The 12,832-nt window shown below is 35.5% G+C and overlaps 1 protein-coding gene across 1 annotated transcript in view; it reads left to right on the forward strand.

Moving 5' to 3' along the window:
* Window positions 1-12,832, forward strand: part of itga8 (integrin, alpha 8) — a 68,323-nt gene that overhangs the window by 48,941 nt on the left and 6,550 nt on the right. The window contains exons 22-26 of the mRNA XM_039679573.2: window positions 5,166-5,245; window positions 7,928-8,008; window positions 8,616-8,721; window positions 9,814-9,972; window positions 11,195-11,308. Of these exons, the coding sequence (XP_039535507.2) occupies window positions 5,166-5,245; window positions 7,928-8,008; window positions 8,616-8,721; window positions 9,814-9,972; window positions 11,195-11,308 (540 nt within the window). The remainder of the gene's footprint in view (window positions 1-5,165; window positions 5,246-7,927; window positions 8,009-8,615; window positions 8,722-9,813; window positions 9,973-11,194; window positions 11,309-12,832) is intronic.

The following is a 12,832-nucleotide window of genomic DNA, read 5'->3' on the forward strand; positions in this document are numbered from 1 at the left end:
CTATTTGCAGCGTTCATTTCATCTTGAACATTGCTAATTGGATTCAACATGTCCACTTTTGCATTAAATATAGATTTTTGTGTGGTTAATTATAATGAATGGAATATAATCTAAGTAAATGACATGGTTTATACCCATTTTCATTAGTATATACATACATATTATTTACTGTATTTACATAATTTCTTTCTTATTTTTCTGAGAATTCATTTTTACAGTGTGTATTTCACGCACACACACATACACACGCACACCTGCATCTTTATTAGCCCATTTACTTCCCTCCTTTTGTGTTTGTTTGGATTGCAGTGCTTGTTAAAGCCAAAGCAAATTTAAATGTAATTTGTCAGTAATTTGAAGCAACTTGGGCAAATGCTTGGGCTTGAACAGTGCCAGCTCACTGAGAGCGGGGCAGAGAGGTTTATGACTTTGTTTACTACTGCAGGTCAAAAGATTATTTTGCTTATAAACTATAAATCAGAGCATCTCAACCGAATAGGCAGTATATTACCTGCAGATGGACTTGCGGTTTTAAAATGGTATTGGTCGGTGTGCGTTAGCAGTTGAGAGATACTTAGAGGTCTGTGTTATTATGTCAAACTAGCCTGTCATGTTGGCGGATTGTGGGAGAGCTTGTTGAGGAATTCTTTGGCAGCATGTAGAATGTAAAGGGAGCTAAATAATTGTGAGACGAAGTAAATGCCTCACAGAGAAATAGCCTTTTATTTTTGTGGTGTTAAAAGACTTCTATCATAGCAAAATTATAGGTTTGCTGATATACAGATGAAGAGCGCATACTGTTCCTTGTATTTTCCAGTGTTATTTCAGTATTATTTATTATGTTTTTTTTATTAATTTAGTCATTTTCATTAGTTTTCTTTATTAGGTTTTTTTTTAAGTATATTTATATATTTTTAATATTAATATATTTATTCTAATTTATTTTATTTCAGTTTTAGTCATTTTAGTACTTCAACATACATTTCAGTTATTTCTAATAGTCAGTTTAGTTTTTCCATGTCATTTGTTGCTGTGCTTAGCGTGGAAACTCTGATTAGCATGGTTAGCGTTAGCATTTGCTAGTTTGTCTGAATCAGGTGGGGCAGAAAAGCTAGTGTGGAAACGATCATTAAAGGGACAGTTCTCATAAAAATAAAATGCCATCATTTCATACCCTCATGTCATTCCAAACCTGTGTGACTTTCTCCTGTGGAACACAAATGAAGAGAGGGTTGTTTGCCTCTGTGACCTGTTAACATGTTCCAGATTTGGAAGGAAGGGAGTTGTCATGGTGACGGGTTTTGTCATAGAGCCTCCGGGGATAAACCCACATGGGCCAAATTATCCTGGCACCAGCAGATGAGGGTGACGCGGCCACATATCCCCCATCTCACACACATACAACAAGCAAACTGAGAGAACCGTCACTGGCGTCACTAAACAATCGTACCACACATGGAATCAGTGTGAGGCCTGATCTAATTCAATACGTGTCATTTTTCTCTTTCTCAAAACTTTCCAAGCTATCCTCTCATAGCCCATAAAAGTCATAACCATGTGGTGCAGCTCATTCAACACAAATAAGCCATCACAAGACCAATGTGCAGAAAACATGTTCGTCACATCACCTCAAACGGTTCGAGCGCCACAAACAGTTCCTAAAGTATATGAGGAACAGAGTTTTGTATTGACCATGTTGACTGAAGCAAAACTTCAAGTAGTGTTGTATTTTCAGAATTATACTGTACAAATACTTCTTGCACAGTCAACTGAGGTTCTCCTGCACAATTGTTGAGCCACCAATGCATCACTTTATTTTTTAAAGTGGTGGGGACTTCTGATGGATGGGCCTTTGCCACATACACATTGGTTGTCTCATCACAACATCAGTTGCTAATATCCGAGTCAAACTTAACCCTAAAACCGTGGGCAAAATAGTTTTGATTTATTTTTAAAAAATACTTCCCTTGATCTGAGCGGTACAAGACTTGGCTATTTTTCCTAAGTTTGCCTCCTGAACACACACAATTTTTTTTGACTCAATTCTACAATGTTAAGTGGGTGAAAGAAAACTCCTTAATCTTGTATTTTGGTCAAAAAGGGGCACCCATAGAAATGAATAGGGAAAACTGTAATTTAGAGCATTCTAAAATAAGCCAAAATAAAACACCAGGTGACAGCAAAGTCACTTCATCTTTAGTTTTTAACTCTAAGAACTTATTGGAATGATATTTTAAAGTAGCTAAAAAAATGTAAAAAAATAAAACATAAAAATAAGCATAATTTGTACTTTTTGAAGTAAATCGATTTAAAAAAAAATACACCCAAAATAATATTTATTTAAATATTTAAATAATATATTTATTTTTAATAAATAAAAATTAGGATCACACCTGAGTCCTCTGCCCACATTTGTCCACAATTACAGGATTAAGGGCTATATTGTTAATACGGTTTGAGGGCTACAACAATCAATGATGTTACTGTTAAAAATGTATAAAAAGGCAGTTTTTGAAAGAAATTAATACTCTACTTTATTTACAATATATTGAAACAGAAAACTTGATCAAATGACTTGATCAAATGTTTTTGATCAAATGATTGCAGCCTTTTTCATAAACATTAATCTTACCATCCCCAAACTTTTGAACAGTTGTATATGAAGCGTCTACTTTGTGCTCAAAGTAACTTGTGATTATATTGCATGTGATATCTTCATTCCTACATCCTCCACTGTCAGTCCCAGGATTCTGTAGGTTAGTCAATTAATTTATGAATCAATGAATTTAATTATACTAACTAGCACATAATATAGACTCATAGTAATATTTCTGGGCATTTTCTGCCTTTATTAGTTAGGACAGTTGAGTAAAGACAGGACATTGCCAGAAGAGCTACTGTTTGGAGCGCCTTGGCTCTTTTGGCTCTTAACTTTTAATAAACCAAAACTGCAGTTGTTGTTTATCATATTGGGATTTCATGTATCCTCTATTCTCTCAGTCTGGCTAATGTGAATCTCCTCTTTATGATAATGCATTCAATTTCCCAGTAGTTTTAAAATAACAGTGTAAATGTCTTTTGTGAGCCATAATTCATACAAATCCGTCATGACCCGTCCCATCTATTGCTCTCACTGTGATATTCAATGGAGAGAGGAGTTTCATGGTTTGTAATGGTTTGTAAAACAAAACACATTGAATGAGTTCATTGTTTCACTGACTCCTATCCATTTTAGCTAATGTCACATTAGGGTGATATATATATTCAAAGAATTTGGCAACACAGCACCTCGTATTTTCCCAGCAACATGAAGCGATGTATTATTTCTTAACAGAGTGGGCTGGGATCTTCCTAGTGATTTGCTTCTGATGATGACACTGTAAATAACAGACTGACAGCCTCATCTTTGGCTTACGTTGTTCTTTGTTTTTAATCATGCACAATCTAGCCATCTTTATGCTTTCTGAATGCACTCTGTCCAGTTTTGCTTAGCCAATCTGTAATCCATCTAAATAAATCGCATTGCACACATGTATTCAAACACAGTGCTTTTGATGTGTGTTTGTGCTGTTTCAAATGAAAACTGCATCTTACATTTCATTCCTATATTGGGAGATGCACTTAATCAAACGCACTTGAAGAACTCGCAAATTTTTCCCATGTTATACCGTGTTCTGTTCTGAGTTTCATTAAAACTTTCGATTAAGAGTTATTGTCTCATTAGTGTAATTAGATGATTACTGTTGCCACAGAAACATATGAACCAGCATCTTGTAAACTCCGATCTCAGATGAAGTCTTATTTCTCAACACATGTATGAAGTTGCGGAGACGTGATCTTCATTTGTGATTTACAGACTCTGTGGGTTTTAAAAAAGGACGCAAGACCACAAAAAGAGCATGGCTAGTTCCCTCTTTTAAGTTTAACAGCACTTGTTACTCTCACCCATCTGTTATGAGGGGGCTTTGTAGTGAGGAAGGTTTCCGCCTGGGGACGCTCATTTATGGGGCTCCAGAGTTAGCACATAGCCTTTAGCTAAAGGACTGGCCTTCATTAACCATCCCAGCAGCCATTATCAGACTCCTCCTAATGAACTGCACCATATGGACACAGTTACAGCCAGAAAGAGAAAGATGATTGGTCAAATTTTACTGTTTGTTTGCGAATGAAAATTCCAGTGTTTAGACTTTGTTCAGCCGAGCAGAAAACCCCAAAAAATGTATTAATCACTGAAAATGGCTTTGTAAAGACTTGTTTTCTAAGAGCTGACAGACATTTGACTGTACATAAGGACAAATTGCAATTATATAACTATGATAAATATGGTAAACACTTCTCAAGATTTCAAAAGGTTAATAATATCTAATATACTGAATGCAAAAGAATAATGAGCTACTTTTACAGCAAATATTAATATATATTTTAATATTTATTAAAAATATACTTATACTATATAAGTATATTTAATATACTAATACTTATATGCTAGTATATAAAATATACTAATATTTTAATGAGTGAACTACTCATTTATGTTTCTCATAATTTATCTTTGGCTGCATAATAATGATTTCCTAATACATATAATAATAAATGTAACATTTTAGCTAATGAATAAAGATTTGTGAGATTTTGCTGCACAATGATCCAGAAAAGACCTATCACGTACAAATAAAAATTGACCGATAATAGACATTGACCGATTGACTGGAAAATTGACCGATAATAGACATATCACGCTTTCATACAAACTAGCGCCTTGCATTTCAGTTGAATGCCATGTCATGTTTGAGAGTTTGCAAAAGAAAGAGGTTGCATCTTAATAATAAAAGCTTAAAGATAATATGAAGATAATATTAATAGCTATAATTTAGACTCAAAGCAGTGTATCATGATTGAATGAGTTACACTTGAATAGTTGTAGTTGAATAATTTTCATGCTGTTTATTGGGGGTGTAAGAGCAGTGAGACTGTCCAGACTGAGCCCACACTTCTCCCCCCAGCATGTAAGACGGCACAGTGTTAATTGTGGTGGCTTTTTCCTGTATGAGCCAGTGGGGGGGAGAGCTCTATTCTGTTTTACTGAGCACTTACAGATGTCCCTTAAGCTTTTGATGTCTTCATGTTTTCCCCTTTCTTCTCTCTCTCTCTCTCTCTGGCTCTAGTTTTTGGTGGGTTTACGGTTTTCTGTACAGCGGCTGGAAGATGCCCCTCCTACCATTGGCTTTGAGCTGCAGATACACAGGTAACTATCATCTTTAATTTCGACCATATCCCAATTCAAGCATAATGTATACTCACATTTTTGACTATCTCTCTCTCTCACACACACACACACACACACACACACACACACACGTACACACACGCACACACACAGAGAGAGAGACCATCATTCACATTTCTGACTTCAACACCCAAGTCCTTGTGTTCCCTCTGGTCATAAAATTATAAAGTGAGTAATTGTGTCTGAGAAACTGTGTCTGGCTAAAATTTATGGTCCAGGTATTGTTGTATGTTGTTGTTTTGAAAATGTAAAAGTGCAAAGTCTTTACTGTTACTGTTTATGTTTTTTTTTTACTGTACAATTTTTATACTGTACAAACTAAATATTCTGTCTATGGAGAGTCCTCATAAAACCCAACATGTGGTACCTGATTTATAATTTCATGTAAAGGTCTCTTGCACTGTGTGTGTGTGTGTGTGTGAACAAAGTAAGTGGTGCGTGTCACTTTGATGTATGTTTTGGGAGTCATTTTGTAAGCAAGGGCCCCAAATGTTGGTCGTAATAGAGCCAGACTTTAGAACAGGAAGCTGCGTGTTGATAAGATGTCCTTGGATGGGTCACAGAAAATGGATGGCATACTTTTAGAGACTCTGTTTGCTTATGTGTGGGGGAAAAAATAGCAATTTTGTATTTATATACTGAGAAAAAAGCTTTTTTGGTCCTCTGTTTTGTCATTGTTAGGGATGGGTCATAATGGTTAAATCATTCAATGGTTAACAGCCATACTAAGTAATCATATATTATTTTAATTCATATATTATATAATGCATGTAAATGTATGTATAATATTTATTAATATGATTTTTCAATAGATTTTTTTTTTCTATAATTTTTTTTTTCCTTTATGTAGCAAAGCAATTACAATCACACTGTTTCCTCCCCACTTGGTTTGCATGTCCTTGGCCATGTTCTGTTAGGCACAGGGGTGAAGTGTATTTGTTATAACAACACTCTTCATTTTGATGTTACTTACACAGATGCACAGGGAGGTTTTTATAAGCGCATGTTAGTTTTGGGGTGTTGAGATGACTGCCAGGCTGCTCTCAGTGAAGGGGATATTTCCCTAAGGATTTAATCACTGAACCCTAAAGTCTCAGAGCAAGGTTGGGTCAAACAGGAGGGTGAGTCTATGTATGCGTATGTGTTTTCGCCTGCACATGTGAGTGCGCACATGTAATATGTTTGCACTTAAGTGTGTGTGTGTGTGTGTGTGTGCTGTATGAATGCATTTGTGGTGTTTGTCTTATCTGTTTTGGTATGTGTGTCTCTAGAGAATAGAGAAATTTTCTGGTGACTAATGTTAGCCACATGTTCCTCTGCCCACTCTGATTTTTCACCTTGAGACAGAACAAGAGTGAAAGACAGAGAAGAGGGAGAGAAAACTACAGATACAGAGGGATAGAAGCCAGGTGTCATGCAGCAACAACAAAAAATATGTTTTGTCTTTCAAGTCTTTTAAATTTGATGGTTGGTTGGTTGGTTTACTTTTAAAAGTAATTCAAATTATGTAATTATTGATTATACAAAGTTGAAATTACACAGCTATTCAAACGTTTTATAAAGTAAAATATATTCCTGGATATTTTTTGGGCTATATTTATGGTAAAACTGAATTTTCAGTCTTCAGTTTCACATGATCCTTTAGAAATCAGTCTAATATGCTGATTTGATACATATTAATCAAATCAGCATATTGCATTAAACATTTCTTATTATTATCAATGTTGGAAACAGCTGCTAAATATTTCTGTGGAAACCATGATACTTTTCTAACATAATAAATGTTTTTACTAATACACATAATTTTTAATAACTTTAGAACATTTTAATGCATCCTTGCTAAATGAAAGTACATTTCTGAGGCCAAACTTTTAATATACTGTATTATTCTTTTTCAACTTTTTATTTAATGTTGGTTAGATTCTGATTCTCTCCGGATGGAAATGTAGGTGCTGGAATGAAGGTATCACATTTCTTGACTCATGATTTAGTATTTAATAAGACCTGAATCTTACAAGGCTTCAAAGACTCTTCCGTCTACTTGTTCCTTTCAGTTGCACAGTGAGTTTTATATGGCATATAGTAAAGTAAATATATAGTTTTTGTGACCAAATTATTCCACAAGATCAAAGTTACAACTGTCGGACTTCTTTGCTTACATCCTCTCCTTTGACGACTTAGCTTCTCTTCCAGGTGAAATTCCTTTTGAATAACATTTGCCTTCATTGTTGTGATATATGAAATGAGACAGAGTGTCATCTAGTGTACTGTCTGTGTGTATGTGTGGGGCTGGTGGTTTTCACAGCAGAATGGCCGACGAGACAGTTGACTCGGGGAACTCTAGGACAGAGACACAAACAGTATTGTTCCCTTTTTGTCCTCGTCCTCGCACCCTCGAAGGACAGATACATTTACAGAACACAGATGTTCCCTGCCTCAGGCTCACACATGGTTCTGTTCAGTAGTCTCAGACACTGTGGCCAGTTCACCGAGACCTTCTACAGAAGAGCCTTACTGTCTCACAGTGCACTTAACATAACTCTGTGTTGTTGGGACTTTATATCAAAATGTTACCTTGATAATGTAGCGTAAAGATTATTGTTTCAAATTAACATTACGTTTGTTTGTTTCTCTGAACAGCTCTAATAAGGACAACGCAAGAAGCGTCCCAGTGAATTTGACTCTGAGCATTGTGGCGAGAGCACAGGTGGAGATCAGAGGGTGAGTATCTCTTTTTATTTGTCTCTTTCTGTCTCACTGAGAAGAAAATGAGCGCACTGGAATAAAATGCTGGGTTGTTTCAACCCATGTTTGGGTCAAATATGGACAAACCCAACCATTGGGTTTATAATTTATTTTAGAATGTAAACCAATGGTTGGGTTTGTCCATATTTGACCCAAACATGAGTTTAAACAACCTAGCATTTTTTACAGTCTAATTTTAATAATAGTAATATTTAAAAAAAAAAAAAAAATCCAATTGCCTGTTCAGAGCGATCTGGAGAGGTTATTCACCAAGCCAATATTGATTAAACACTTCTGTTCATTTAAAATATTGTCTGGCCATAAGGTCAAAATGAAGGATAAATAAGGATAGAATATGATAGAAAATAAGACTAACATCTGTTTCTATGATGTATTAGCTAATAAATCTCTTACTTTCCTTCAGTTAAATGTTGTTTTCTTGTTCAATATCCTGTTTAACTTATATCTGCCATATTGCAAAATTAAAATGGTGTTTATTGGAAAATATTTGTTTAGACTGTAGATAATACATTTTTTGCATTTTATACAACCTGCTTGAAAATATTCTCTCCGTTTTCCTCAGTGTGTCTCACCCAGCTCAGGTTGTTTTGCCTTTCCCTCGATGGGAACCCAAAGAGAAACCTGTGAGAGAAGATGACGTCGGACCTCAGGTTCAACACATATATGAGGTACAGAATAAACATACGGGGTAAACATGGAGAGCCTCAATCAGCAATAGAAGAAAAGATAGATTATACAAGTATCAGGATTAATTTGTTCTATTGATTAGCCAGCAAACAGCAAACATTCAAAACTTTGTTGTGATCAAAGGGATACACATACACACACGCATACAGTATGTAGAAAGTAGACATACAAGCATGCCACAACAAATCACAGCTGTTGTACACAAGATCTTATCTTTAACACAGAGTGTGAGGGAATTTAATCCATATTTATACATACTATGACTCAATGTTACAGCTTTAACTCTCTCTGACAATAAAACTAAAAACTAATCTATTATAAGAAATAAACCACAATAAACTTTCCCCATGGAGCTTAGCATGGTTCATTCAGCTAGCAAAAAACAGCTTATTTAAAGCTATTTATTTGTTGTTTGTTTTTGTGGAGACTCCTGACCTCTTTTTGCTGTGAGAGGGCCTCACTAAACGCCATCTGTCCTGCAGCTATTAATTTTTTAATTGCCTGTAATGTTGGCCAGACGCTGTACAGATGGTTTGTGTTAGCAGCTTCAGCTCTGCCATGTTTAGTTCAACCGCTAATGCTAATGCTAGCCCAGAGTGTTTGATTCAATGTTTAACAATTCTTGTACATTGTTCCATATTAAATAAAAATCTGATGATTCATATTAAATGTATTGGGCATCAACAGCTCCCCTTATTGAAATTTACCATAGTTTTTCACTTTAATACAATTTTGGAAGTAATATTTTGGAAGAAATATTGTAGATTCATAGTGTACTTATTTTTTTTTTTAACTCTAAATGTATTTAGGATATTGGACATTTAATGTTCATGCTCATTTCCTCTATTATATCATTCCATCACCCTCTTAAAGTTATTTGGCTACTACTTATTGGCTATAATATTAAAAAAAGTTGGAAATATATATTGGTAGGCTATCAGCCATAATTTTCTTACTGATGTATCTTCATAAATGTTTATAGGGGAACTTCTTTAATATTTTTGAATAGATTTAAATGTATATTTTTACGTTTGTTGCTAATCTCTTTTTGTTTCCCTCTTCTTTTTTCCCAGTTACATAATAAGGGTCCAAGTTCAATAAGCAGGACGGTGTTGGAGGTGGGCTGGCCCAGTCAGTACCGTGAGGAACACCTCCTCTATGCCCTTCAGATCATCACTGATGGACCTGTACACTGCAGCGTCAATGGTTCCCTCAACCCACTGGAGCTTGAGGTAAACTCACACTTATCACTCTATCCTTTTCCTCCCTGAGGGTGTCCTTCCCAAAGACAGCCAGCTTCTTGAGAATCCACATCCACAATTTCTGACTCCACCCCCTGACAGAATCTTTCCTCATACACAGATACACAGAGATCTCTCGCCTGTGTTCCTAGCTGTCATAAATCTCAGGTTTCTGGGCTTTTACTAATGAGCTCAAATAAATGTAAAACTGTGACTGCTGAGGCCTGCTTGTTTTTGATCAGAGAGTGTTGGACTGATTCTGACCCCTCTGCTCTCTTGACTGGACTTCATTATCGCTGTTCAGATTTCATTTGCAGTCCTCATGAAGCGCGACAACGTCCTCATGAAGTCTCTGTGCCTTGTAACTGATCTGCGTTCATGCTGAGTTTAGAATTTTAACCACCTGGACTGATATTAGAGCTCTTTTCCTGTGAACTTTAGAGGAGAGAATTATGCTTAACCAGAGTTTTGGCCCAGAACTCTTTGTCTGACTCTGACCACATTCACACAGTGACAACTTTATTATGTAATGTAAGTGACTGACTTATCTTTTGTATTATTATTTTAACATTTTAACCTAAAATACTAACTTTATATACAAATATGTATACAATAATTGTATAAATAGATTTAAAGACATAAAATATAAATAATAGCAAAGATAATAATCCATGTGTTTATCTTTCCTTCCTTGTAACATGCATTCAGAAATCATTCAGTGCTGAAAACTGTGTTGGAACAATATCTATTTTGAAAAGTGGTATATAAATAAAGTTAAATTAAATTGAAAATGTTTGTCTTGTTTGTAAGGATAACATGACAAAAATGTGTACAAAAATACTAGGCGGAAAAAAACTTAAATAAAAATATAAAATGGTGCTTTAGCAAATAACTAAAATAACTTTCAGTTGAAGTGCTAAAATGACTAAAACTAAAACAAAAATGTGTGTGTGTGTATATATATATATATATATATATATATATATAAAATGCACATAACAAAATTAATTAAATGTAACAAAAATTTAAGTGAAGACTGAAAATATTAAAATAATAGCTGATTCCAAAATATTAAGAAATGCTAAGATACAAGTAATACTATGTATTATTTAATACTAAATAATACTCTATGAATGTAACCGTCCTACACACATCACGTTGCATCTAATATTCATTTTTCAATTCCCCTCCCATCTTTCTCTTACATGCTTAGACCTCCACTCTTCAGGACACTCCAGAATTACTGGGCTTTCTGAGGAACAGCAGTGGTCCGACTCGCCATAGACGATCTGTTTCGACAGCCCAGAGCTACAGCAGCAAGACACTGGTACACACATACACTCCCACCAGAACCACAAACACTCTCACAAACCTCCTGAAGCATATGGCTGCACGCCCTGTGGGAACACTCTCATAGATGTGATGGATAGATTCTTATGTTGAACTAGACGTGTGTTATGGAGACCTGTGTTAACCTCAAAGGGTGAGTTCACCTGTAAATCTCATAACAGGTCATTCATATTATGCTTATTGTCTTGCTCTCTCGAAGTGTCTCTTTAGTGTGTGTGTGTGTGTGTGTGTGCGCATGGACCAGGTGGTTTTGATAATCTTAGTCCATCACACCTTAGGCTATGTGATAAGACAGGCCAGAGGTCATGTCCTATGCACATACACAAACAGTTGGCACTGATACTACTTACATACACACCATCACTCAACTCTTTAAATGTGAACACTAAAATCAATCAAAATCAAATGTGAGGCTTTTAAAAAAGACACATCAGCAGAGGTACAATGAGGTGAAAATGCATATATATATATACATTTTCTCATGTGACACTTTGTTATTATTACAAATTGTATTATCAGCAGAGGAATTTGAGTGAAAAGTTGTATAGAAAATGTTTCATTTTATGTCTAAGGCCTTGTCCACACAGAAACGCGTTAAGTTTTATACGTAAAATGTTTGTATCGTATCGGCTTTTCATCCAGACGGCTCAGGCGTTTTGGGAGCCTGAAACCGTTTTTTTATAAACCGACACCCTTTTTAAAACGACACCCTTGCATTTCGTGTGTGTAAAGCCAATCTGTACATTTTGTGAAATGATGATGTCATCACCCCACGTGCAGACCCTGGCCTAGTCAGACACCACTATGTCGCGTAACGGCAACAACAACTGCGGACTACGTGCTTGTGTTCGTGCTGCAGAATTTACTGAGCCTCTTTTAATTCTTTATTTATTATTTACTTTAATTTATTTTAATTTAAATTATTTAATTATATTTTCTATTGCTATGATGCTCCTCTCTCTGATTAAGACATTTCATGTTTTATACCAGGCCATTTATGATTGTTTAAAAAGATGCTTCTGAGCCTGTTATTATAGAGTGCCGAAGTTATGACGTCACTTTGTAGGACAACTCAGAAGTTAGCGGCGCATGGGTTCCCTCGATCGAAAATAGATGCATTTCCCCCGTAGACTTTTCGAAAATCACAAAAAAAAAGATCTGTGTTCAACAAAGAGTTGTGACCCTTACACGTTTTGTCTATCAAGATAATCCATAAAATTGATACATTTTGAAGCCTATATAAAGTTTAAAAAAACACAAGCAGGTTATAATTGGTGTGTTTTATGTCATAGATCAAAACGTGAAATTATTGTTCACCACAAACCTTATTTCAGGCGATATAGCAAAAATCCATTAAAAAAACCATAGACTTTAGGGCGAGGGAACCGGAAGCGCTAAAATGCTAACTCACTTCCAAGTTTTGGCCTACAAAGTGACGTCATAACTTCGGCACTCTATTAAATACAGCACACACGGTTTATGCCCATGTTCCAATTCTTAT

The sequence above is a fragment of the Pimephales promelas genome, chromosome 12 (assembly GCF_988280905.1).
Source record: "Pimephales promelas chromosome 12, fPimPro1.hap1.1, whole genome shotgun sequence".
NCBI classification, from domain to species: Eukaryota; Metazoa; Chordata; class Actinopteri; order Cypriniformes; family Leuciscidae; genus Pimephales; species Pimephales promelas.